The sequence below is a fragment of the Passer montanus genome, unplaced genomic scaffold (assembly GCF_014805655.1).
Source record: "Passer montanus isolate IOZ18808 unplaced genomic scaffold, ASM1480565v1 scaffold13, whole genome shotgun sequence".
NCBI classification, from domain to species: Eukaryota; Metazoa; Chordata; class Aves; order Passeriformes; family Passeridae; genus Passer; species Passer montanus.
In genome coordinates this window covers 11,751,009-11,774,240 of record NW_024359832.1, presented here as the reverse complement: position 1 = coordinate 11,774,240, position 23,232 = coordinate 11,751,009, and the positions used below count along the sequence as shown (strand labels likewise).

The 23,232-nt window shown below is 36.5% G+C and overlaps 1 protein-coding gene across 1 annotated transcript in view; it reads right to left on the bottom strand.

The window, feature by feature from the left end:
- Positions 1 to 8,960: 8,960 nt before the first annotated feature.
- The window catches only part of ADGRA3 (adhesion G protein-coupled receptor A3), a 53,937-nt gene continuing 39,665 nt past the window's right edge, over positions 8,961 to 23,232 (bottom strand). Inside the window, exons 11-19 of the mRNA XM_039699002.1 lie at positions 21,821 to 21,982; positions 21,337 to 21,540; positions 20,024 to 20,237; positions 19,664 to 19,872; positions 15,011 to 15,135; positions 14,389 to 14,512; positions 12,716 to 12,861; positions 10,391 to 10,486; positions 8,961 to 10,203 (exon numbers count right to left, since the gene is read on the bottom strand). Coding sequence (XP_039554936.1) covers positions 8,961 to 10,203; positions 10,391 to 10,486; positions 12,716 to 12,861; positions 14,389 to 14,512; positions 15,011 to 15,135; positions 19,664 to 19,872; positions 20,024 to 20,237; positions 21,337 to 21,540; positions 21,821 to 21,982 — 2,523 coding nt within the window. The remainder of the gene's footprint in view (positions 10,204 to 10,390; positions 10,487 to 12,715; positions 12,862 to 14,388; positions 14,513 to 15,010; positions 15,136 to 19,663; positions 19,873 to 20,023; positions 20,238 to 21,336; positions 21,541 to 21,820; positions 21,983 to 23,232) is intronic.

The window sequence follows — 23,232 nt, the reverse complement described above, 5'->3', positions numbered from 1 at the left end:
TCAAAGTAATTGAATACATTACGTAAAACATAATACAATTATTGATTTGGGAATATGTGTATGTTGTTGTTCTAAGAGGATTTCTGTAAGAACCCAAAAGCTAAGACTGGGAGTTTGGGTGGAGGTCACTGAGGTTTTTTCTTTTTCTTCTCTTGCATCAGGTTCAGAATAGGTTTTCATGGGTTGGTAGTGCAGGATTTTCCAGAGCTAGTAATGATATACTTGAAAACAATTATTTCAAAATCACACTATGCAAAGTAAAAGAAATAATAGGATTTATGAATGCAGTATTACTTGCCATTTTTCTCTGTTTTCGCTTTCTAATCACAGCTGCACTCCACTCACTCTTTTTCTCTGCCACCTCTATTATTGAAGTAGGCTTTCATTTCTGAAGATGATATTGAGTGTGTTCACATTTGGGACCTTTTTCCATTTTAATGTGACTGCAGGCAACTTTGAAGGACTGCTCCCTGTTGAAATCTCTGGCAATGCTCTCTCTATGACTGAAACTTGCATTGCCTCCTTACCATTCTGCTATTACTCACATTGTTACTTCATATAATTTATTTATTATTGTTATTATGTCCTTCCATATGTTTATGATGAGTTTCCAGTAATTTATTTTGCCCATGACTGATACAAATGGCACGTCACTAGTAACATAACAATATATTTAGAACTTTTTCTAAATACATTTTCTCCTCTATTCTTTCTTCTCAAATCTTCCTGGGATCTTTCAGGCCCTTGAAGTTATTTCTGCAGCCATGGCCCTTAGGAGGTGTGGGAGGACTGGGAGAACAGTGGGCAGTGAAGTCTTATTAACTGCAGAGCCTTGTCATAAATGTAAAATCTTTCTATAAACCACATTTCTTTCTCATGTTCTTCTTCCATTCCCACTTCATCTATCCTTTTATGTTTCTTTGCTTCCTGCTCTTTTTTTGCATTAATAAGTGGAACACAGTTCTAGGAAATTTTTCTCTCCCCCCATCAAATAGATTTGGTTGTAATGCTGCTGAAAGGCACAAGCATTATTTAAACCTGAAGAAAGGAAATGTCACACAACTTGTAACTTGAAGCCTATCAACTTTAATTTTGTCCTTGAAATGAAGAAGGGAATCTTTGCATTATTAAAGACTGGGTTTTCTTTTTTTAATAGAAACTTTCTTTAAAACAAAGGCTGTACATAGAGAACTAAACATTTCCCAGTACTCTTGCTTCAGTTCTTTACTCTTTGAAAGTATGAAGCCACTGGAGCTTATACTTGGAGGAACATAGGAGAGCTGAGACAGATGGAATACTGCACTCTGCACCCCTTGCTCATTGTATGGAAAGGAGATGAATTTTCTTCCTGCTGAATTTTTAGATGCTGTTCTGGATGAGCAATACCTTACAGTTAGCAGGCAACTCTGACTGCCAAGGCTGGATTTGATCATGGCTAGTGAGACATTGGATCACTGAGATTCTACATCTGTGAAACAAGTTAGGGCCTCATTATCACAAGGCACGTGGTACCAGCAGCTCCCCTTCAAAATGCCTGCCTGACAGCACCCTGACTTCAACTTCATCTGTACAGAACATGCAATGGAAATGGTAGAGCACAGGAGGCAAGATGTGAGCATTAAAAAGCATTCTTTGTAGCTCTGGACATCTGTTCTGTAATAAATTGAAAAACTTGCCCTTATGAAAAAATGCACTGTAACAGTAACTTGAATCTTTTCAGCAGGCACAGTTTGAAAAGAACCAATTTCCTTATGGATGATTGTGTCTTTTTTTTTTTTTTTTTACTAGAGCTATATAAACAGCCTATTATGAATTATGTTGGCAAGTAGGCACGTTTAGAATTTCTGTCATGTGCTTTCAGAAATAAAAGGGTTGAGCTTTTTATTTTCTCTAAGTGTTCTTCTGTGCATTAAGAATGATGATATACTATTTGCTCAAGAAGACAAGGCTAAGATGATACTTGTTCAAGAGCTTAAGAAAAGTAACAGGAATAATATAGCAGGTCTTAGAAACACTTTCAGACAACCTCTAACATTTCTAGACCAGACTCACAATGATGCCATGCTACCATAGAGCCCATCATCCTTACACAGGTGAACAGTTGTCTCACAGAAGAAATACTGTGGCCTTGCAGAAATTTATCATCTATGCTTCAATTGAAATAGTATTGAATAAAGCTTTATAAAATGCTTCCCAGGTGCATAAAGCCATCTTGCAGCAGAAGCCAGTTTTTCAGGGGGAAGGGCAATGGTGTGCAAGAGACTTGGTGTAGGCTTCTTAGGTTTTGCTCATTAGAATACACATCTTTAGGAAAAAAAATATGTATATTGGGAACTCAGGAAATTTCCCATTAGGAAAGATACATGACATATGTGTTTGACAAGCTGAGTTAACTTGCTGAGTTAACAGCTGTTACCTGTTAACTTCATGGGGTCGGGAAGGGAAGAAGACCTCCAAATGGGCAAATTTAAGATGAGCATAAGCTGTTCAGCAGCAGGGAAGAAGTAATTTTACCCTGGTCCTAGGATGGTGGTAATTACACTGTTCTAAAACAGTGTTTTGGGAACACAGATCATCCCTTGGATGGCTTTGGCCATTTAGTGCTGTGGTATTTCTGGCATGTAACCTTATTCGGAGTAATTTTTTCATGACACTCCTGGGTCTGCCTGCATGTTTGCAGAGAAAAGCTTCAAAAAGAGGTTGGTAGGGTCTGAATTAGAACAGTCAGATGTCAGCAATTAAACTCCAGCATTATCACCATGTCTAGACACTAGGGACTCCTAGGGCACTCCTCAGAGCAGCTTCATCTCTTTATCTTTTCCACACTGAAGATATTTTTACCTATTAAGCAGTATTAAGATTTTGATCTGGTTACCCAAGCTTTCCTTTGTACATGAGGATACTTAGGACTTCTTTACAAGACTAATGAAGAAGACTTAAACTGGCTTTTGTTCCTGTTCTTGAATCCAGGAACACTGACAATAAGGGGGTAAAATGTAACAGGCAAGAGGAACCACGCCAGTTGAGCTGGTATCTTTAATGAATTAAACTTGCCAAGCAGCTAACTTACTTAATAATGCGGGGAAAAAAAAAAAGATAAAAAATCTCTAAGTATAGATCAGTTTTATCAAAACGGTGGCTGTTGAAGGTGACAGGAAAGCTGAGCCACGAACTGGAGGGAGCAGCTGACGCTACTGTACATTCTGTTATCATTGTCTGCATTTTACATGGAAAGATGCATTTCTTGGAAACCTACAGTTTGTAGGTTTGTAACATACAACTGTTCTAACTCGGAATGAGGCTTTTTTCCAAAGCTTGTGATGTCCACAAGGTTCAGATAAAACTGCAGCTATGGGATAACCAGATTACATTTTTTTAGAGGATAAGACAATGTAAGTCATCATCAGGGATGCGTCCATTGACTGATGACAGTTCCCACATCCAGGTCATCTTTCAGCTGAGAGGTACTGGCCAACTGTGTATGGCACTTCAAAATGGCAGCATTTTAGGGCAATCTTTTGGATTGTTCATTACCCATATGTGGAAGGAGCAAAGTACTGGTGATTGTTTGTTTATCAAATCTTGAGACAGTTTTGAGACTGTCTGAGAAGATATTTTTACATCTGCAACTGCCTTTAATATTTAATAATATCCTCTTCTACTTCATATCAATATCTTCCCTGCGAACACTACGTGCCTTGTAGTTACCAAGGCATAACTAAACTCAAGTATAGTTTTACTTGAAATTTGTAATAGTAGTACAGCTCCAGCCCATAAGAGCTGAAAATTAAACTGTAGCATGATCCAGCTAAGTGCTATGTGTCAAGAGAATTGACAAGTTCATGTATCACAGCTCCTCTAAGAGCCTGTCAAAGTTGTGTGTCTGGCACCTTTAGAAGTGAGCCTCTTAATCATTAGATGCAAACTACATCCAAGTATTTATTTCAAATGTCTTGCTTAGCAGCTCCAAATGTTAGCAAGGATGCCTCCTTCCCTAGGAAGCAAACTGTCATTTCTGTATGTTCCTGTTTCATCAGTTGAATCCAATACAAACACCATCAGCTAATAGGTGAAAATGAAACAGAGTCCCTGCATACTGCAGATTTTTGCTGTTCAGATTTGGATTCTGCCTTATAGGAACAATGTACTCATTTGTGAACTAAAGGGAAACTGCTGCAAAAAATTCAGAAAGCTGCTCCACAATGTCACAATGTAGAAGGCTGTTTGGGAGGGCAGAAGACAATCTGTGTTAATTTGTAGCTGGCAACAGATTGGGAAAAAGGCTGCTGGAGGAATATTCGATGCTGAAACAGAATGATCATAGACAGCAAATAGAACTTGTAAGCAGATGAAGTGAAAATGTCAGGTGTGTATTGTAAGAAAGGGTTATCCTATCAAGAATTACATAGTGATTCATACTTTAGGCCCTTTAGGCTTTCCAAGTGAGCTGCAGCCCTCCTCCTCTAGGTGAAAGCTGAAATTTACACTTAGAAGATAAAACATTTATATGAAAGGTAAAAAAAATATTTTCTTTAGTCACTTTATGAACAGTATGTCTCTGAAACAATCTCTAAAATCTAAAAATTAATCTATACTAACATTTAGCATTCCAGTAATTTACACAATTACTGGATTTGAGGCTGATGGCCCACTTGAAGAGGTATACCAAACTCTTACTATAAGCAACAATTAAGTATCAAATGCAAAAAATTACAAGATTTCAAGAATCTTCATCTAATAGAAACTAAAAATTTCCCCTTGGTTTTATCTCACTAATATTTAGTCTTTCCTCATTACAATGCTTAAAGAATATAAGAATTATACATACTATTCTACTGAGTAAATGCTGACTTCAGAGAAAATGCCACATTCAGCTAAGCACTTAATTTGTATATTCAAATTGTGTACTTTGGGATTACAGGTGTTTAAAGGTTGTTTGGCTTTTTCATGATAAAGTCACATCAGACACGACTCACAGCCAGCTGATTACAAGCTTTAAGAATGTCAGCAAGCTCATTTCTGCACTGACCTTTTAGTTTCTGTTTTTCAGCTCTCTAGAGGCATCCTCCACAATTCTGTATTTTGTCTGCAATGCATGGGGGAGCCACAATCTCAGCCAGAAGAGAAGCTGCTGTAAGCTCTGTGAGGGCTCTTCAGAAGTGGCCAGGTGAGTGGAGCAGGCAGACAGCTGCTTTCCTCACTTGTAGCCAAGGACTGGCATTTTCTGCCTGCTTACAATGAGGCAAATTTCAGCTGTGATGTTAATGGGCTTGTCATACTTACAATCTTATTAACAGTTTTCAAAACTTGACTCTTCTCTATAAAATAAATTGTACATCTGCATTCATTCAGCAAGTAATTTCCTCCTCCATCTCCCCATATATCCATATTCAACCAATCTGGTAAGAAAAGGTATATAAGCCTCACTTAAACTAAAACCAAACTCCTATAACACAACAGGTTCCCCTTTTTTGAAAGTAGGGATTAAAAATTCAGTGTGTTGATTTAAATTAGATACTTTTTTCATGTTTTATGTTAATCTTGAACTCCAAGGAGAGTAGTACTTCTCACAGATGTCTATGCTATTATTCTAAGACCTAGATACTACGACCCAATAAAACCAATGCAAACTGATCCTTCACTTTGCTCAGGGATGTGAAAAGGCAGCAATACAAGACATCAACAGCTTCAGCAAGCAGCATAGTGTTAACAGAAGTGGTCAAAACATAACTAAGTAAAAATGAACGAACTTAATAAAAAGTCATTGTTTCTTCCAACATCTGAAATATTTCTTAACCTACACAAAGCTTAAATTATTAGCATTGCAGGTGTTCTGAAAATGGGGGAGATTCAATTAACAAGAGATGCCTCTTCCCAAATTAAGGTGCAAATGAGACTGTATGCCAAAGTCAAAAATGCAGTTAACAATCAACATGAGGCAGCAAGATGGAAGATTCTATGTAGACTTCATAGCACCTTCCAGATCTGAAGGGGCTTACAGGGAAGTCAGAGAGGAGCTCTTTATCAGGAATTGTGGAGACAAGACAAACAGTAAGGGGCACAAATTGGAAGAGGGGAAATTCAGGTTACATATTAGGAAGAAATTGTTTAAGGGTGGTGACATACTGAAACAGGATGCCCAGGAAGTTGTGGATGCTCCATCCCTGGCAGTGTTCAAGGCCATGTTGGACATGGCCTAGAGTAACCTGGTCTAGTGGGAGGTGTCCTCGCCCATGGCAGGGGCAGTTGAAACTAATTACCTTTAAGGTCCCTTCCAACCCTCAACATTCTATGATAAAACCACCAAAACTTTTTTAGCCGTAAATAGGGTGTGCTTATAGTCTTTTCCACTATACCCATGATGCTCTTCAAAGTCTGCTTCTGCCAGTAGTATGACTGCACAAATACATTCACTTTTATCATGGAGGCAACCAGTCCTAACTACCATTCCTAGTCTCTCCATTTTTTGGTAGATAACACAAACTGTCTCCACTTTGTATTATACACTTTCCTTTATATATCTGATTAATGATTGTAGCTATTCTCTCATTGATCTAGTTCCCATTGAGAAAGCCAAAATAAGCTTTTTGTGGTTTTGTTTTGGGTTTTTTCTTTTTCATTGGAGAGATTTAGGTGGTTTTTCATGTGAAGATTAATTACAATTCTGAAAATAAGCTTGCTTTACATTATTAGGAAAGTATGAAAAAGCCTGATGATTTTCTGTTTCTAATTTTCCTATTAAGATACTATATTGAATATTCTCCCTTCTACAGAGTCTAATAACCTGCTTTCCACATTTCATTTACAAAAATTCTTTCAATTTAAGATTCTTCATGAAAAATGCAGCAGATGACAGTATCATTATGTTTGTCAAGACTGTATCAGAGAACAATGTCTTAATTTATCATCTGAGCCAAAGCACTTGCTAGACAAAAAGCAAATGTAGCTATGTATATAGCAGTGAGTGAACTAAGCATGTTTGTTAGTTTATCAGAGTGATGATTTAAGAAATATTTTACATTAATGACCCTGTCTGTACCGAGGCTAGTCAGTTTATTAGCTACTACGAGAAAAGCTTTCTTCTCTCATCAAAACAGGGCAAACTATCAAGCTATGCAGAAGTATTACACATAGAATGAATTTTAAAGGAGGGTTTCAAGAAATACTAAACTGATCTTTGGATCCAAGCAAACCTGTGAAAAGGGGGCAAGGGCTAAAAGCAATGGGAAAGCAGATTCTAAGGGATAACTGATCCTACCCTCAGTCCCTATCATACCTTGTTCAGATAATAAATAATCTATGGACTGTTTCAGTATCTTTCGTGTATAATAATACAGGAATTACATTTTCCCAGCACTATAATTTTAAAGATAAAAAGTTGGCTTAAATAATTTGCATGAGTACATACATTTGTTACTATGAAAAAATACAGTATCGACACCTGATTAAGTGTCGTGCAAAAGTATCTCAGTTTGAGCCACAGACTGTGAATAGCTCCTAGGACATGCCCTTACTGTCTGCAGTTCAGTATTCTGGACTTCTTTTCTTGTACAAACCTCTGCAGCAGGACAGTGCTGTTAGAACTTGGGTTCTATTTTTACTTCTTGTGGGTAATTCCATTCCAGCATTTGGAATGGAAAAGGATCAAGTTGCTGGTTTTGACTTCTAGGTCCCAAACTGCATTTCTTCTACCAAAAGGAACCCTCCTGTACTAAATAACACATAAATACGAATTACAAAGCAGTCAGTTGTCTAAGATGTGTAGAAACCTTACCAAATAGAATTAAAAGAGGTATTATATACTTTTATATTTAGTTAAAATTCTTTTCTTTGGTAATAAACTCAGTTTTTTCTGAGAGTCTATCCTTATGGTAGCTGTAAAGTTGGATACAAGCTAAAAGCCACCTCTCCTGAAACCAAGAAAATCGAATAGCAATGAAAACTGAGTCATACACCTGTCAAAATGTTCCTGAAAGAATTCTTAAATGGTAACTACCCACAAGAAGTGAAAATAGAACCCAAACTCTAACAACACTGTCCTACTGCAGAGGTTTGTACAAGAGGTTCATACAAACTAATCGAAGATTATTTCAAACTGTCAGACTACTAGAGGCTGGCAAGCAGTAATTAAACATATCTGAATGAGTTTATAACACGGTATTTGAGTAGGGACAATGTTAAATCTGTATCATAACTCAGATACACTTAACTAAAACACCCAGGAATGGCAAGTCTGAAGAAGGTAACCAATTAACCAAGCATATACAATTCCATTTTCTGCTTAAAGGTTGAGTTGTTGTATCAGTACTCAGTAATACAGAAGCATTTTTTGCTATTTAATACACATAGCTTTAGCTAAATGGGTATAGGTGCTGGAAACAGGTACAACCACAAGCACCACTCTGCAACTACAACTTCAAATTGGTCACAGCAGCAGAATGATACAAAATATTATCTTTTTTACACTGAGGTGTCAACAATCTAAGTGTAGAAAACTGTAACTTCAGTATTTTCTTGGTAATGGAAGCTCATAAGTTTCAGATAATGAAACAGCAAAATCAATATGACATTCAGTGCAGTAGTATTTTAAAAACTCAACAAAAAAGTGCAACTCTGGGCTGCTGGGGAAAATACTATTTATTATACATTTAAATACAAATTTGAAATGTGTTGTGGACACATCTGCAGGGTTACAGGTAAAAAGAAAAATGTACAAAGTTGTGTTCTGCATCTCTCAAGACTGACACTTCAAAAAAATTTCACAAAATACCAAGCAAGAGTTCATCTTTGTAACAACAACAAAGGTAATAATGCATACAATTTTTTTGCTTGGCATGTTATCTTTGTTCCCTCCCTGCATTAAGTACCTACAGTTTGTAAACAGTCTTTAAAAGTGTTAATAGCTTTAAGGAATGTGTAATCACAGTTTATATGGATTCATCCCACAAAGAATTATAATGCTACACAGTAGTTTCGTGTTTCCATAACCCAGTTCTAATATTACCAGTACTGTCTGCAGTGAGCAAAGGTCCATCCTGTCCACTGCTTTTAAGTGGCCCATTCTGGATGGCTAAATTTAAGCCGTAAGATTTTTGCTGGTTTTCAAGTTCGGCTGCTATTGGTTTCCTTAGAATATCTTTTTTGTTGTTGGTAGCTATTGTTTTCTCTGTATTTCTGCTACTTTTTGGAAGTGTACTGCAAGCATCACTGCTCTCTTGCTGGGACTGGTTATACTGACGTTCCCTGTATGCCAGATAGGCCCTTCGGCTCCTGGAGTGCCCTTCGCTGTTGCTCTGGCGAGTTTTGGGTAAGCCATTTTGCACACTTCCTTCCACACTCGTGGGAACGTCGTAGGCATATTCCCTCAGCACTGCAAGCCTGCTGGCACGATGGCCCTTGCTCCTGTTCTTATGGTGCCGGCTTGGGTGTCCGTTTGTCCGAAACTGTACCTCTAATGGAGCTACGTGCATTTTGATGTCATTATCTACTGAATGTTCAGTCAGACTGTTATCAAGTTGAGGACCTGTGTTCAATGGCAGAGAAGTAGGGTGGCACTGAGCTGCTGCAGCTTGTAAGTTAGTTAGTTTACAACCTTGAGACGAATTTTTTAGGCTTGAGGCACTTTTATTTGTGCATGAGGATTCTGCGCTACTGTTAGTGCATTTTGGGGCCTCTCCGTTGGTTCCACTGGAACTGGAGGGAGGCACATTAACTTGCACTGAATAGGTACTCCTTCCAGGGCAGCAAGTTGTTATCCAAGCACGCCTGACATCATCCCTGTTAATGCAATGGTGCACCATAAGAAAGGCACTGAGACATAAACATGTTGCCCCAAAAAAACAGCTGAAGATCAGGTCCATAGGATAATACAGGGAGGTGGACAGAGCTCCAAAGATCCACAGCGTAACATACAAAACCAACGTAAGGCCCACTCCCAGAAGCTGTGCTGGAAAACTGTGCTCATTCTCCAAAGCAGATGTGGACACCAGGGACACTGACAATGAATCCTGATGGGCCAGTTCCCCGTGCTCGTTGGTGGCCAGACGCTGCTGCTCCTCAACGGGTTCCTTCAGCTCGTATTTGCGTTCAGGGTGACGCTTTAGTTGTATGAATATGCTGAGGAAATACATACAGTTTATGAAAATTATAAAACTAGCAGGTCCATAAAATGCTCCTAAGCTAGGTTCCCAAGCCATCCAGCAACTGCAAAAGAAACAAACCAAAGAATAAATTAACATCTCGCTCAAGTCAATTATGCTTTTTCAGTTCATTGACATGATCTTGTCTGTGCTATGTTTTCAGGAAGAATCAGAATTAATTGCAACAAGTACTCAGAGAAAAGCAAGCCTAAGAAGTCTTAGGACAAAGCTCTCACTTATAGGGTACTTACTAAGGTGCATTAGGTCTGCTGCCATAATTTCGGATGTTTGCTGCAGCTGTTATTCCACAAACTATGATAGGGATCCCTCCACCAATAAGGTAGAACCTAAAAAGTAAAACCAATTTATTAGCAGCTGCTTAAGTGCAATGGATTTTTTTAAGTAACCATGAGGGAAATTAGACCTTTCCAGGATTTGGAAGCATACAAGCTCTTTATGAAACTAAATAGGGTGAATCAGGCTTGGGCTTTGGCAGTATCAATTGTTTGCTAAGTCTTCCTCACTACAGTTTCCCTCCTCTGGTTGTAAGCTGCCTTTCTCTCAAAGCTGCTCACTCCCACCTCCCACTCGCAGACACTGAACAAAAGTACACAGTGTTAGAAGGAAGCAGCAAAAGCACTCAGAAGTTGTAAATTGCTGGAAAAGAATAAGGAAACTTACACTGAACAAAAGTACACAGTGTTAGAAGGAAGCAGCAAAAGCACTCAGTCAGAAGTTGTAAACTGCTGGAAAAGAATAAGGAAACTTGGAATGAAAATATTAAGTGGTATGTCCTGTGTTCCAGAGATGGACTTGCCTAATATTATATACACTGCTAGTTGAAATTTGTTTGGGGGCAGCAGTTCAGTAGATGGCAGGTTGGTTTTGGTTTTTTTAATATTTTTAATGGATTCTCTAATTTTATAGTATATACTTCCTGCTTCCCTGTGGTGGTATTCATGAAAACTGTACACTTTCAAGAAGAAAAGGGGCCTATGTTGTTGGAATATCTCACTTTTCATTCTGATTTCTATGAATTCACATTGCATTCATTAGTGGCAGATAATAATTACTGATCAACAGTCAAATTAACAGCACTCAGCTTATATTAATCCAGTCCAAATTCAGATCAGAACTCAAAAGTAAAAACTATTATTGTGACATGCAGGTGAGCAGGTCTGTTTTTTTTGTTTGTTTGTTTTTTTTGTTTTTGTTTTTTTTTTTAATCAACAAGAGACACCTATTATGGTGGTCCTGGACTTTTCCACTGCATTTCTGGTAATTCACCAGAAATTACTCTTTTCTCGCTTGAGACACAAAACAACAGTCAAAACAAATTATGACTTTCTTGGAAATCAAGATACACTGAATTTATTATTTACTTGATGAATCCTACAAGATCAGATTCTGACACTGGTTTTTTCTGTATCTTGATGCAGCAATCAGGAGCTGACCAGACAAAAAAAATCTCTGTACAAGTACTACATTATGGGTAGTTTTATTTTGAACCCAAGTTTAAAAGACAACTGAAAAAAAATAATCCTTCTGTGGCCTTTCCATAAAAAAAAATCACACATCTATCTGACTGAGGAAATTCCTGATCTGCAGGAAGTTGGACACAGAGAAAGTCTGAAAAATATAAAACCTGTTTGCTCCATTCTTCTCTTGGATACTTGCTCCAGAGCTACTACCACTGTCAGAGACCAGGTGCTCAGATCTGAACTGGCATGTTCATGTCTGTGCAGAGCTGAGCCTGTGAGGCTGCTAATTTTACTGCAATTCCAAAGAAGGAACTTTGTAATAAATAATAAGGGATTAAAAATACTTGTATGTAGTACTGAAAATGTTACTTGAAAATAATCAGAAAAGCACTTCTGTTTTTCTGCAGTGTCTGCACTTTCAAAATCAAGTTCTTTAAATATCTGCCTGTAACTAATCAAAGTTAATCAACTTCTGCCACCTTGTGGAGAATTTCACAGTAGCAGTTTTTAATTAATATCCAGAAGCTGAGGAGACAACATGAACAAGGTGCATCAGTATTTTCTAGTAACAATATTGCATATATGTGAATTTAAGAGAGAATTAGTCTGTCTCATTTCTGGGATTTCAGAAATGAAAATTCTAGGAGGAACATCACACATAGAACACTATTTTCATTTGATAATAAGTGATACTCCTATTTTTCAAATAATTTGGAAAAAAATTCTTGGAGAAATATATTTAATTTTATTTACTTGAATTGCAATGTTAAATTCTGTTAACAGTTCTACACATTCTTTCTTCTGACAATTTAATGGGTTGTGTTGCTATCTAAAGTCCTAACCAAACCTTCAGTGGTGATGCTGAAACACTACTGATTTTAAATTCACCAATCAGCAAACCAGGACTGCATCTGTAATCCACTAAGACCAACAGTCTTCCAGCTCATCCTTCTTAACATAACACTGAGGAACAACAAAATCTAAAGGAACTTTACAGACCTGGAGAGAACACAAGGGGAATAACTTTTTACATTTTCTGGTCAGAATATAAGTGTCTACAACGGGAAATATGAGCCACAGAAACAAACAACTCACCTCAGCATTGGCCTGGGTGGAGGAGGCGGCTCATCAGGATCTTGACACCTTTTTGCTTTTTTGGTTACCTGCTTGTAAATATTACGAGATGTCACTCCCAGCCACAGCACTGTTGCAAGAGTGGAATAATGGAGAATTATCCCAACCTTAAAACAAAAATAGACAACAGAAAAAAGAATTACTCCCAAATATTTCCTTTCTACTAAGTTTATACAGTAATCATTAAACTTGCAACTCACCATAAAACTGAAATTTTCAAAAGGTCAATTCAAGAGAAAAAACGTTCTTATTTTATATGACCACTCTAAGCGTCAATTCATTATAGTTTAAAACAAAAAAAAAAATGTAATGCAAACCCATGCATGGAAACCATAACAACAGGGGAAAAACAATTCCAGAAGTGTACATATCAATCATACACTTTAGGAAACTACTTTACAAAACAATTTAAAATGTCCTGTGTTACAGATATTCTAATTGAAACAAGTAAGGGAACAGCAAACTGTGCTACTGTGATAAGTATGGAGCAGATGGCAAAATACAGACAGCCAACACTCATCAGCAATTTTAACATAATGCGAAGACAAAGAAAGTGCATTAGATGTTTAACCTGCCCAAACATTTATGCAGTCTGCTTCACAATGGAGTCTCCTTATCCTCTACTGCCTTATTTACAAGCCAACACTGCCCTGGCAGCACATGCACAAAGAAGAGGCAACACTTTAGATCCAATTAAACTGACTACAAGTGGGTTTTTTGCCTTTTTCAGTCACCAGTAAAAGTACACAACTCTCAAACAGCCTATCTGTATCACAATGTTTCTTCTCCAGGATTTCTGTCTCAAGGAAGATAAGAAAAAAGGTGTGTGTATGCGTGCACACACATAGGAGAAAGATCAGGGATATATTTTACTGCAACACTTTGAACCATCAATCTAATAACTCCAATAAATCCAAACAAAAAGCATTATGGAATATTATAATGAGGGGGCGTGAACAGTTTTGTAATCACCAGATTAAAAAAAACTTAAAATTTCACCAATATCATAAACATTTTTTGAAAGCAGCAACTGTTGTTATACTGAAACAGTGCAACTGAATTGAAATGGCCAAATTTTAGAAGGGCAAATCATAAAAAAGGAGTCTCAATAAAGCATGGACGCTTGAAACACTTTTGTCCCCTCCCCTTCATCATGAAATGATAAAATAATTTCATAGTAAGTCAGTCTCAAAACCAGAAATAATCAATAAAACTTAGTTTCTGTGGTAGCATTTTGGGAAAAAAAATTACTGTTGCACAATTTACAAGGGCACGTAGTGATAGGAGGAATGACTTTAAAATGAAAGACTGTTGATTTATATCAGATGTAAGAAAGTTAGTTTTTTACAATGAGACTAGCAAAACACAGGCACAGGTTGCCCAGAGAGGTATTAGATGCCCCATCTCTGGAAATATTGCAGGTCAGGTTGGCTGGGGCTCTGAGCAATCTTCTAGTTGAAGATGTCTGTCTTTACTGCAGGGATGTTGGACTAGATGATTTAAAAGCAAAACACCAATTTTTTGTCTAGATTTTATATTTTGATGAATGCCTATACAGCATTAGAGCTCTGTAAGTGGCAAGGGGAGCGTATTCATATACAGGAGCACAAAACCAGTAATCAAGTTTTACTTACCGCTTGGCAAATGCTGGCATTCCTGGTCTGAGTTATGCCTCCAATAAACACCACACATGTCAGGAAAATATGAAAGCTCAAGTTAACTAACATATGCCAGCTTTTAACACTGATCCTGATCACACTGTTAAAAGAAACAAATTAGATAATATAAAACACAGCTACATTACAGTTTTCAGTAACTAGCAAGATATTCTTGTGCTAAAGAACATATAATTTCTGTTAATGATTGTTTGACTACCACATACTTTATAATCAAATATGATCTTAAATTAAAACACCCACCTATTACCAGCTTTACACATCTATTTGGGGCCTGAGTTAAAAATTTTAGGATTCAAGCTTTCACATCAACAGAAATGCAAAAGGCTGAACCGTTTGTAAAATTCTATCATTACTATTGAATGGCCTCTTCTTCCATCATGAAGCAAAATGAAGAATTAAAGGATTGACATGGTTATGACAGCTAAATGATCATGCTCAAGAAAGATGAAATAGCTACTTGCATAACTGTTTGCTTGCATCAACAAATTTTATAGGCACAAAACACTTTCCTATATCATGCTCTTAGTCCTAAGCATGATTAAACTAATTTTCTGAGTCTGGTAATTTTGATTCCTACCTGTGATGGTATATGTAACTGACCATGATAATCAACAGGCACATGAGCAAAACCATGGCAGTGGCATAAATTACTGGATGGAGAAGGTCAGCTGGCTGCGTATATAATTCAGCTCCAGTCAAGTCCTGACAACAAAAACAAAAGTAACATTAGTCCACTGTATCTATTTTTTGAGGGTGAGACAATGACAAAGGGAACACAACAAGTAATAGACACCTTCTAGATGAAATGTCTTCCTTCCTTTCCCACTGGTCCCAAAACAACTCTCCAATTACTTATTTCTTATTTCTGGGTTTCTTCTGCAATTATCTGCTATTCTAGCTGACCTTTACAAATGCAGTCACAATTCTTACAGAACAGTTCAGTTTCATATATTCTTGAAGATACAGAGAGGTCAGCAGCTTATAGAAACACACCATTTTCTTCATCTCAAAATATTTCTATGTACAGATGTGGAGTAACTGGGTGTTTCAGTTGTGATTATCTTTAAGAGCCCAAAGAACATCAAAGACAGGAAAATATTAAAGGATCTGCATCTGGAATAGAAAAATCCCATGCACATAAAAACAGAGGCTGGGCACTGGACTGATTAGAAAACAACCTGAGTTAGTGACACAGCTGACACAGCAAGTGGGTGAGCTGATCCTTCCCTTCTCTAGCACTGAGAGACCACCCTGCAGAACTTGCAGTTTGAGGCTCCCCAGCACATACTGACATACAGGATGGAGCAAGTCTAACAGATCACCAGGATGATTAGCAGGCTGAAGCATAGTGTCTGAGGCTGAAGAAAATGTCTTTTATCTTTAAGAAGAAAACGAAGAGGGGAGAAATCTTATTATTATATTAAACTACCTACTGGGATGGTATAAAGAAGACTAAGTCAAACTCTCTCAAATTCTTCCTGGAGCTGAACCATCCACTAATGAAAGGAAACTGACAGTATCCAAAACACCAAAAATTCTGATTGGATACAGGAGAAAAATTCTGAAGTGGTCACATACTGCCCAAAGAAACTGTGTCCCTGGAGATACTCAAAGCTTGACTGAATATGATCTGGAGCAGTAAGATTTGACTTTAAAGGAAGTCAAACTTTGAGCAGGTTAACTGGACCAAATGGCACCAGATGTTCCTACCAGACTGTTATTCTATGATTAATGTTTGACCAGAACAGATAGTTGATAACTCTAAGAGAATTCAACAGCTCTATAGCATCAACTAAATTTTCTGAATCCACCCAGATTTTCATTTACTCAGAAGAAGAAATAATTCTGTTTGGAAGCAGTTAATATTTACTAGACTTCCAGGTGTGGGGAGAGGACACAGACATGACATGACAACTCAGAAGGAACTGTAGTCCCCAGCACAAAATACAGTAAATTTACTTAACTATGATTAGTGAAAAATATCTATTAAAAGTAATTTTTTGGAAAGGACAGGATACAGAAAAATCTCTCCCTTATAATTCTGAGTGAGTTACTCTTAAACTTCTGGAGTTTGCAAAGTTCAAAAGTGTCCTGAGGAAAAGGAGAAAGAACGGTAAAAGATTAGGAAGAAATTTCAGTCTGTTTTGACAAAAAGCAGTGATATTTTTAAGCTTAAGATCAGTAATCTGATTTCATGGACAGAAAAAAAAATTTTTGAATTGAGGCTTACAATTAAATTAGAGTCAACAGTCTCTTCGCCATACCTTCAATTGTTCTTTCATCAGAATATAAATTTGTTATTCCTAACTAACTCAACAACCTCATTTCACACTAATTTAATCAGACTGTCAGTTTGATTCTTATCTATTTGGTTTTCTTTGGCACCTGGTAAAGGATCATAAGAATATACGCCTCAGGCAGCCAGTGTCATCCAATTTCAACACTACCCATGGCCTAGTTGTTATGCAGCTGGGGATCCCTGAGAAGTCCCTGCTGTTACAAGCATGAGCAAATGTTTAGTCACACCTGGCCCATGAGTACCAGGCAACAGAAACTATGGGACAATTCTGCTTGCTGCTTCCAGACTGGTGTCAGGTAACAAGATCTCATGTGTGTATTGGTGTGAATTTCAAGAATGAGAGCTATAAAATCACAAGATTTACAATAATCTCCTAAAACATGTGAGGAAACTCAGTATATGCCTTTCCTAGATAGCCGAGGCCTTGACCCAATGACCAATGGAATAAATCAATGGAATTCTCTATCCATTGCACTGACATTTTTCATCACACTTAGTAAAAAGAGTAAGGGAAGCTAATAATGTTATTTCTGAGCTAAAATGATCCTAAATTATTATTAAGTAAAAAAGAATGACAGCACAGTAACAGCAGAGATGGAAATAAGAATACTGGGGAGTTTATAGTTAATTAGCAGAACTCTTGTTTCTTCTCAGCCACTATAGAAGGGTTTTTCTCCTCTGGTCAGTCTGTAATGAAGAGTTTTCAGCTGAGCCTTCTGCTTATCTCTTCTATTATTAAACAGGGGTGAAGGTAATCCCCAAATAAATACAAAATTTTACAACTACATCTTCCTAAATCACTAGATCAGAAAACCAGGCAATCAGTGATGTGTTTCCTTATCAGAGACTTCATGTTATGTTCTGAAATGTATGAAGAAAGTCAGTACACTATAAATTCCTTTCTTCTACACATATATGTACTAAAGTAAAGTAGATTAAAAGAGAGTGAAATAGCTCTGGTTAAGTCATTCCCCACCCAGCCAGGATGATGAACCACCACGTTCTGGTCCCTCCTGCCTCTGCTGTTTTACTTATTTGATGTTAATGACAACTGCAGGATTAAAGAGGAAACTTCTAAAACTGAACCCAAAAGAACTTCCTCTGAGCCTGAGACCAGAACCCAGACTTGCACAACATGATGGGAGTCTAGAAATTACATAGGCTATTATGGCTTTTTTCATTAATATAGGAAAGGCATTATGAAAAGCTTTTTTAACAGCACGTAGACACCAGTTTCTGCAGTGTATTATCCGTGTGCAAATCTGTCAGATGAGTGTTATTCTGGGCTCCTCCACCTACTCCCCCCCTCCAGTCTCTACAGCCTAAAATTTTGGTAAGTGGCTTAATATTTAAAGAACACCAGTTTTGAGTGAGTATACAACAAGAGCTAGCTACTGACAGAAAAGGAAGAAAGCGGCCCTTTCTGTAACTTGATTTCTGATTGTCAACAGTTCCCTCTATAATTTACAAGACAATATTAATACAATCTTATCACGTGTTAATTCAGAACTAGTCTTTATAGAAGCAGATTGAGCATGCTTTTCATTTTTCTTCCTCCAGGTGACAGAAATGTGACCAATTTAAAGCATAATCTCTCTTTATATGCATATTATACATACAAATGAATTTTATTTCTGTTTTAACAAATACTGCTAAATTTTAGGAAAGGATTATATATTTTTAAAATATCAAAGAAAGGAATATTACTTGTAGAAGTTTACTTGATTGCAGAAGTTTAAAGTAATTTAAAACAGTACCTTCAAAGGTAAATTGAAAAGTTGCTTTCTTTGAGCTCTTTTAAAAAGCTTGGCATGTAAATCAATTTTATATAAGTTTAGCCTGGTAATTTCCATTTAATTCTCTTCAGAGAAAGATTTTTTAAAAATCTGAGTTGCTAAAGAAAAATATCAAATTCTAATCCACTAATCACCATAAAAGAGTGCTCTTTCTTCCATGTATGATTACATAAAAATATATACTTAATTCCACATGGAACATATTAACTGCCACAAACCCCATACCAAATTTATTATTTGCAATATTTTGCTCAGCTTACTACCAGTCCATTTTACATATGTATCACATTTTATAACTGAGCATCTGTAGAAATTACTGATGAGCAGGGTAGCAGTCACTATCTATTAAAAGGAAAGTTTCAGGCGAGACTCTAAAATTAAGAATTCTGAGAATAGACAAAGAAGAAATTCAGCTTCCCAAATGAGGAGAACTAAAAGGAAGTGTCTATTCTATCACCATGCTTCAGAACTGGTTAACCATTTTATTGATACCAATATGCTTAGACTAGATTTTGGATACTGTTTTTCATCAGTATTTCAAAAATATTTGTCATAGTTACTAAGTGTTTTGATCTTTTTTCCATTTCCACTGATGTCTTCTGGTAACATGCTTATGTACTAGTGAATTAACAGTTAATCTGGAGTGAAATTACTGTCTTTGGTTATGGATCACGGAAAAAATACCTGGGAAACACTTCTGGTCAACTGACAAAGTCAACAAACCTAATCTAACACAGGGAAGATAGTTTAAAATAAAGAGCAGTAACAGTTGAAGATAACCTGACATTCATAGACTAAAGTTCATAAAAGTTCATGAATTTGATTAAGTAACTCATTAAAAGTCTTCCTATAATATAGGACTTTGCATATGAAAATTCTTTTTTTCCTAGTATATCCAGTTGTTCATTAATTATTTATTACCCAATTAATTACACTTGGATAGATTTCCACTTAAACCTCATCTAACCTCAACATTTACATCAACAAAAGCAAAAACTAAAAATGCATTTATTTTGTCTAGTTTTATGTGAAATGGGAATGCTCGTTTCCCTTAACACAAGGCAAAAACCAAACAGAATTGTATCTTGAAACATTTTTAAGTTCCAGAAAAATACTAAACCCCTAAGTGTCATACCATTAAAACAGCATAGTTGCTGAGGGAGTAGCACTGAATGGTTGTAATATTTTCATCAGACAGAAGGATGCGACAGCCATCAGATTTCCATCCCCCTTGTCCGTTCAGGAGATCGAAGTCCCACTGAGCTGCCACAGCATCTGCTCCATGCGCAATGCGCCGCAGCGTCACGTTGATAGGAACGTGGTGACTGGCCACAGCTAATCCATCTGTTACAAGGAAAATGCATTTGCACATAAATTTCTCAGCATGTAACTAACACATTAGATGCTAAAACTTTCTGCTGGATACATACTAATCAAAATAAGGGAGTCAAAACTGTTTACTAAAGATCATAAAAAAATAATAATAAAAACAAACCTATCTTGGTAAGAATAACTGGAGTTACAACTGTACGACGTTTCCCATCGTCAGCCAGATTTGTTGAATTTCCTGTTGCTGGGAAAAGCTTTCCATTGCGAAATGCAATAAGCTGAAGCTTGTAGACAGATTCATCTGCTGGTCTGATTTCTCTTTTTTGTTTTTGGCTGAAAAGGGAAGCTGGCAACTGGATAGAGGCCTCTACAATTGTGTTCTAGAAACAAACAGATTTTTAAAGTTCAAAAGAGAAAATTATGTTCTTTACAGAGATTAAATTAGCAACTCCTCTATATGTACAGAGTCAGAAATGAATGCATTTAGCAGACTATGTATTGTGACCAACCTGTTTGACAGTGTTTTCAAGTAATCCAGGATAAAATATTTTAATCAAGTTATTAAAGTCTTAAAACATTTTATTAAAGGAAAAAAAAAAAGTTAAGATTCTGCAGTTACCTTACTTGTTACAGAGAGTAAAGTTAAAGTTGGTATCAGTAAAGTATTACGACAGTTTTTCCAGACTAGGCTATTAGCAACTAGAGGCAGCAACCAACACAAGTAGAGAGAAATGCTGCAACTGTGCATTAGTACCATTCAAAACAAAATGCTGTGTACAAACAGGGTGGTTTTACTTGTATATAAATGATACTTGAGTGAGAAGCATGCATATAATTTCATAGAATTACACAAGCATAAATTGTAATATACATCCTACAGTGACATTCAAACAAAAATTAAGTGCTAAAAAACTGGTAAGTTGGGAAATATAACTGAAAAAACCACTTTTATGGAATATGAGGAAGTGTTTCCATTTTATACACACCCATATATAGATGTAAACATATAGGTAGGTGTGTGTGTGTATGCACATGCCCACACAAAACTAACCTCTCAGATCCATCTTCTATTTCATGCTTAATTACAGTATTACTCTGAGCAGAATATTTCACATTTTTAAGGAGACTGCTAATGTCTGATTTATTACGTAATTAAGGTGAAAATACAGAAAAATAAAGATGTATTATTAGAAACTAGGAAGTGTCTCAATTTCCATACTTATGAAAAAGTCTGAAAGGATCTTTAAATTTACAAAGCTATAATAAAAAAAACCACACCTACTTATTAAAATCTGTGTCCATTAAAACAACTATTTTATAATCAAGCTTTATTATCCTTTTTCCCTTTAATTCTTCTCAGTCATTTTGGATCACACAAAAATGCTAATTTAACCTTAGAAATTAGTAACAATAAACTTGCTTGCCAAATTATTCATATATATTATTACAAAGTCAGTAGGGAAACAAAGAGCATCTCACCTTTAAAGCCAGGCTTGACAGTGTATTTGAAACATTGCACTTAAAGCTTAATTGTTTATCTAGGTTTCCATCTGGGTCTCTTCTCCCAAAATCACTGAGTCCTGTACGGTCTGATGTAGCCACTTTCTGAAATACGGTGCAAGTCATCCCAGTGAAACCAGCAGCCTTTATTACATAGGCCTCAAGAGCAATATTTGGAGAATACTGTGACAACAAAAATCAAACATGAAATGATTTTACACACCACAGACAGGATAATAAATAATCTGAAAGGGATTCTCTGTCTGCACAGAAAAACACATCCAGAAAACCATCTTGCTTTATCTGGCAGGTATAAGTCTTTCCAGAGTATTTTTCTACTCCCTTCAGAAATAGCAGGCATTTCAGATGATGCCAGCATTTATTTAGAAAAATAAAAAGCTATTCAAATTGAAGAGCAAGCAAAACCTCTTTTAAATAAACAAATAAATAAATTGATGCTTACAGTAGAATAAACTTGAGCTCCATTTGCAAGGCGATACATGGCAATTTTCTGTAGACACTGTACAATTCTGGTGCAAGCCTTGGCTTCCCTTTGTGCCATCCACAGAACACGTTCATCAGCCAACATAATATTACTTGCTATGTCCACCATGACGTCACCAAGCTAACATGGAAGAGAAGCAAGACTCTTTTATAGGTATGGAAGCATTCAGCAGAGGGTCATTATCAGATAATACAAAGTGAGTTGGCAGCACAAAAAGCACAAAGAAAATCGTTGCTCCTATTTCAATCACCTCAGCACGTTGAGATACTGAAACACTGACTCAGACACTTACTTCCACTGAAGAAAAATGTAGTGCTAATAGAATGTGTCTGTTTATGCAGTACCCATTATAAATATGTTATTAAAAAGAAGGGGTGCAATACTCCACCTTCTACTGTACTAATTGCTTTAGAGGACCATTTAGTCAACTTGAAACCAAAACTATATAAATTGACTATAATACAGTTTGCATGTATGATAGAAGATAATAGGAAAAGAGTAAAACAGGCAAAAATTAGCATACAACTCTTCCTTTTTGCTTCCTTTTAGCAAGTCAAACTTTTTTTTTACTGCTTTCTTGTTTGCTTTCAAATTTGCATGACCTGTTTTAGGTCACACGTTTACATGAGAGGGACAGCAAATATCCATAGGTACAAGTGCTGCTTTCAAACCATCAATTACATTGTTTTAAGTTCACAGTCCTCACCCTGCCTTCTGTATGAAAAATAAATACAAACTATAAAGGGAACTTACTTATTTAGGCCACTCTACCAAAAATAATGAGCAACATTGACAACATTGACCTATGGCAGATTTTCACATTTAAGGAGCAGTGACAAATACTGGACCAAAAGCAAAGATGAGTATTATTTTTAGTTAAATTGACTGAAATGCAATTGACAGTGCCTAAATTTAGGGACTGGAATTTTCAGCTTGAAGAGACACTGGGTAGGGTGAGGAAGGTATTTCCTTTACTATGCAGGCTTCCCTTTTTTTTTTTTTCAGAATATTACTAATAAGGAGAGAACACAGTCACTTGCTCTTCTTTTTTGAAATCTTTAAATATAAAGGCAAGAATTGGAATGAAAAAGTATTTATTTTGAGAACTGGCTCTCTGAGGAACAGAATTTGCAATCAGTAAAAATTCTTGTGTAACACAGAGCCTTAAGTAGCATTTGCAGGCCGTAGTCCTTTCATTAAATCTTCAACAACAAACTTAAATTAATTGAAAATGTTTAACATGACTTATTACTACTTGAGAAACAGTAACCAGTTTTACACATCAACAAACAGTCATTTTAGAATAAACCAGCAGAATTTGCAGAACTAAAGTTGCTTCATGCTTTTAAAATACATTATACATTATTATT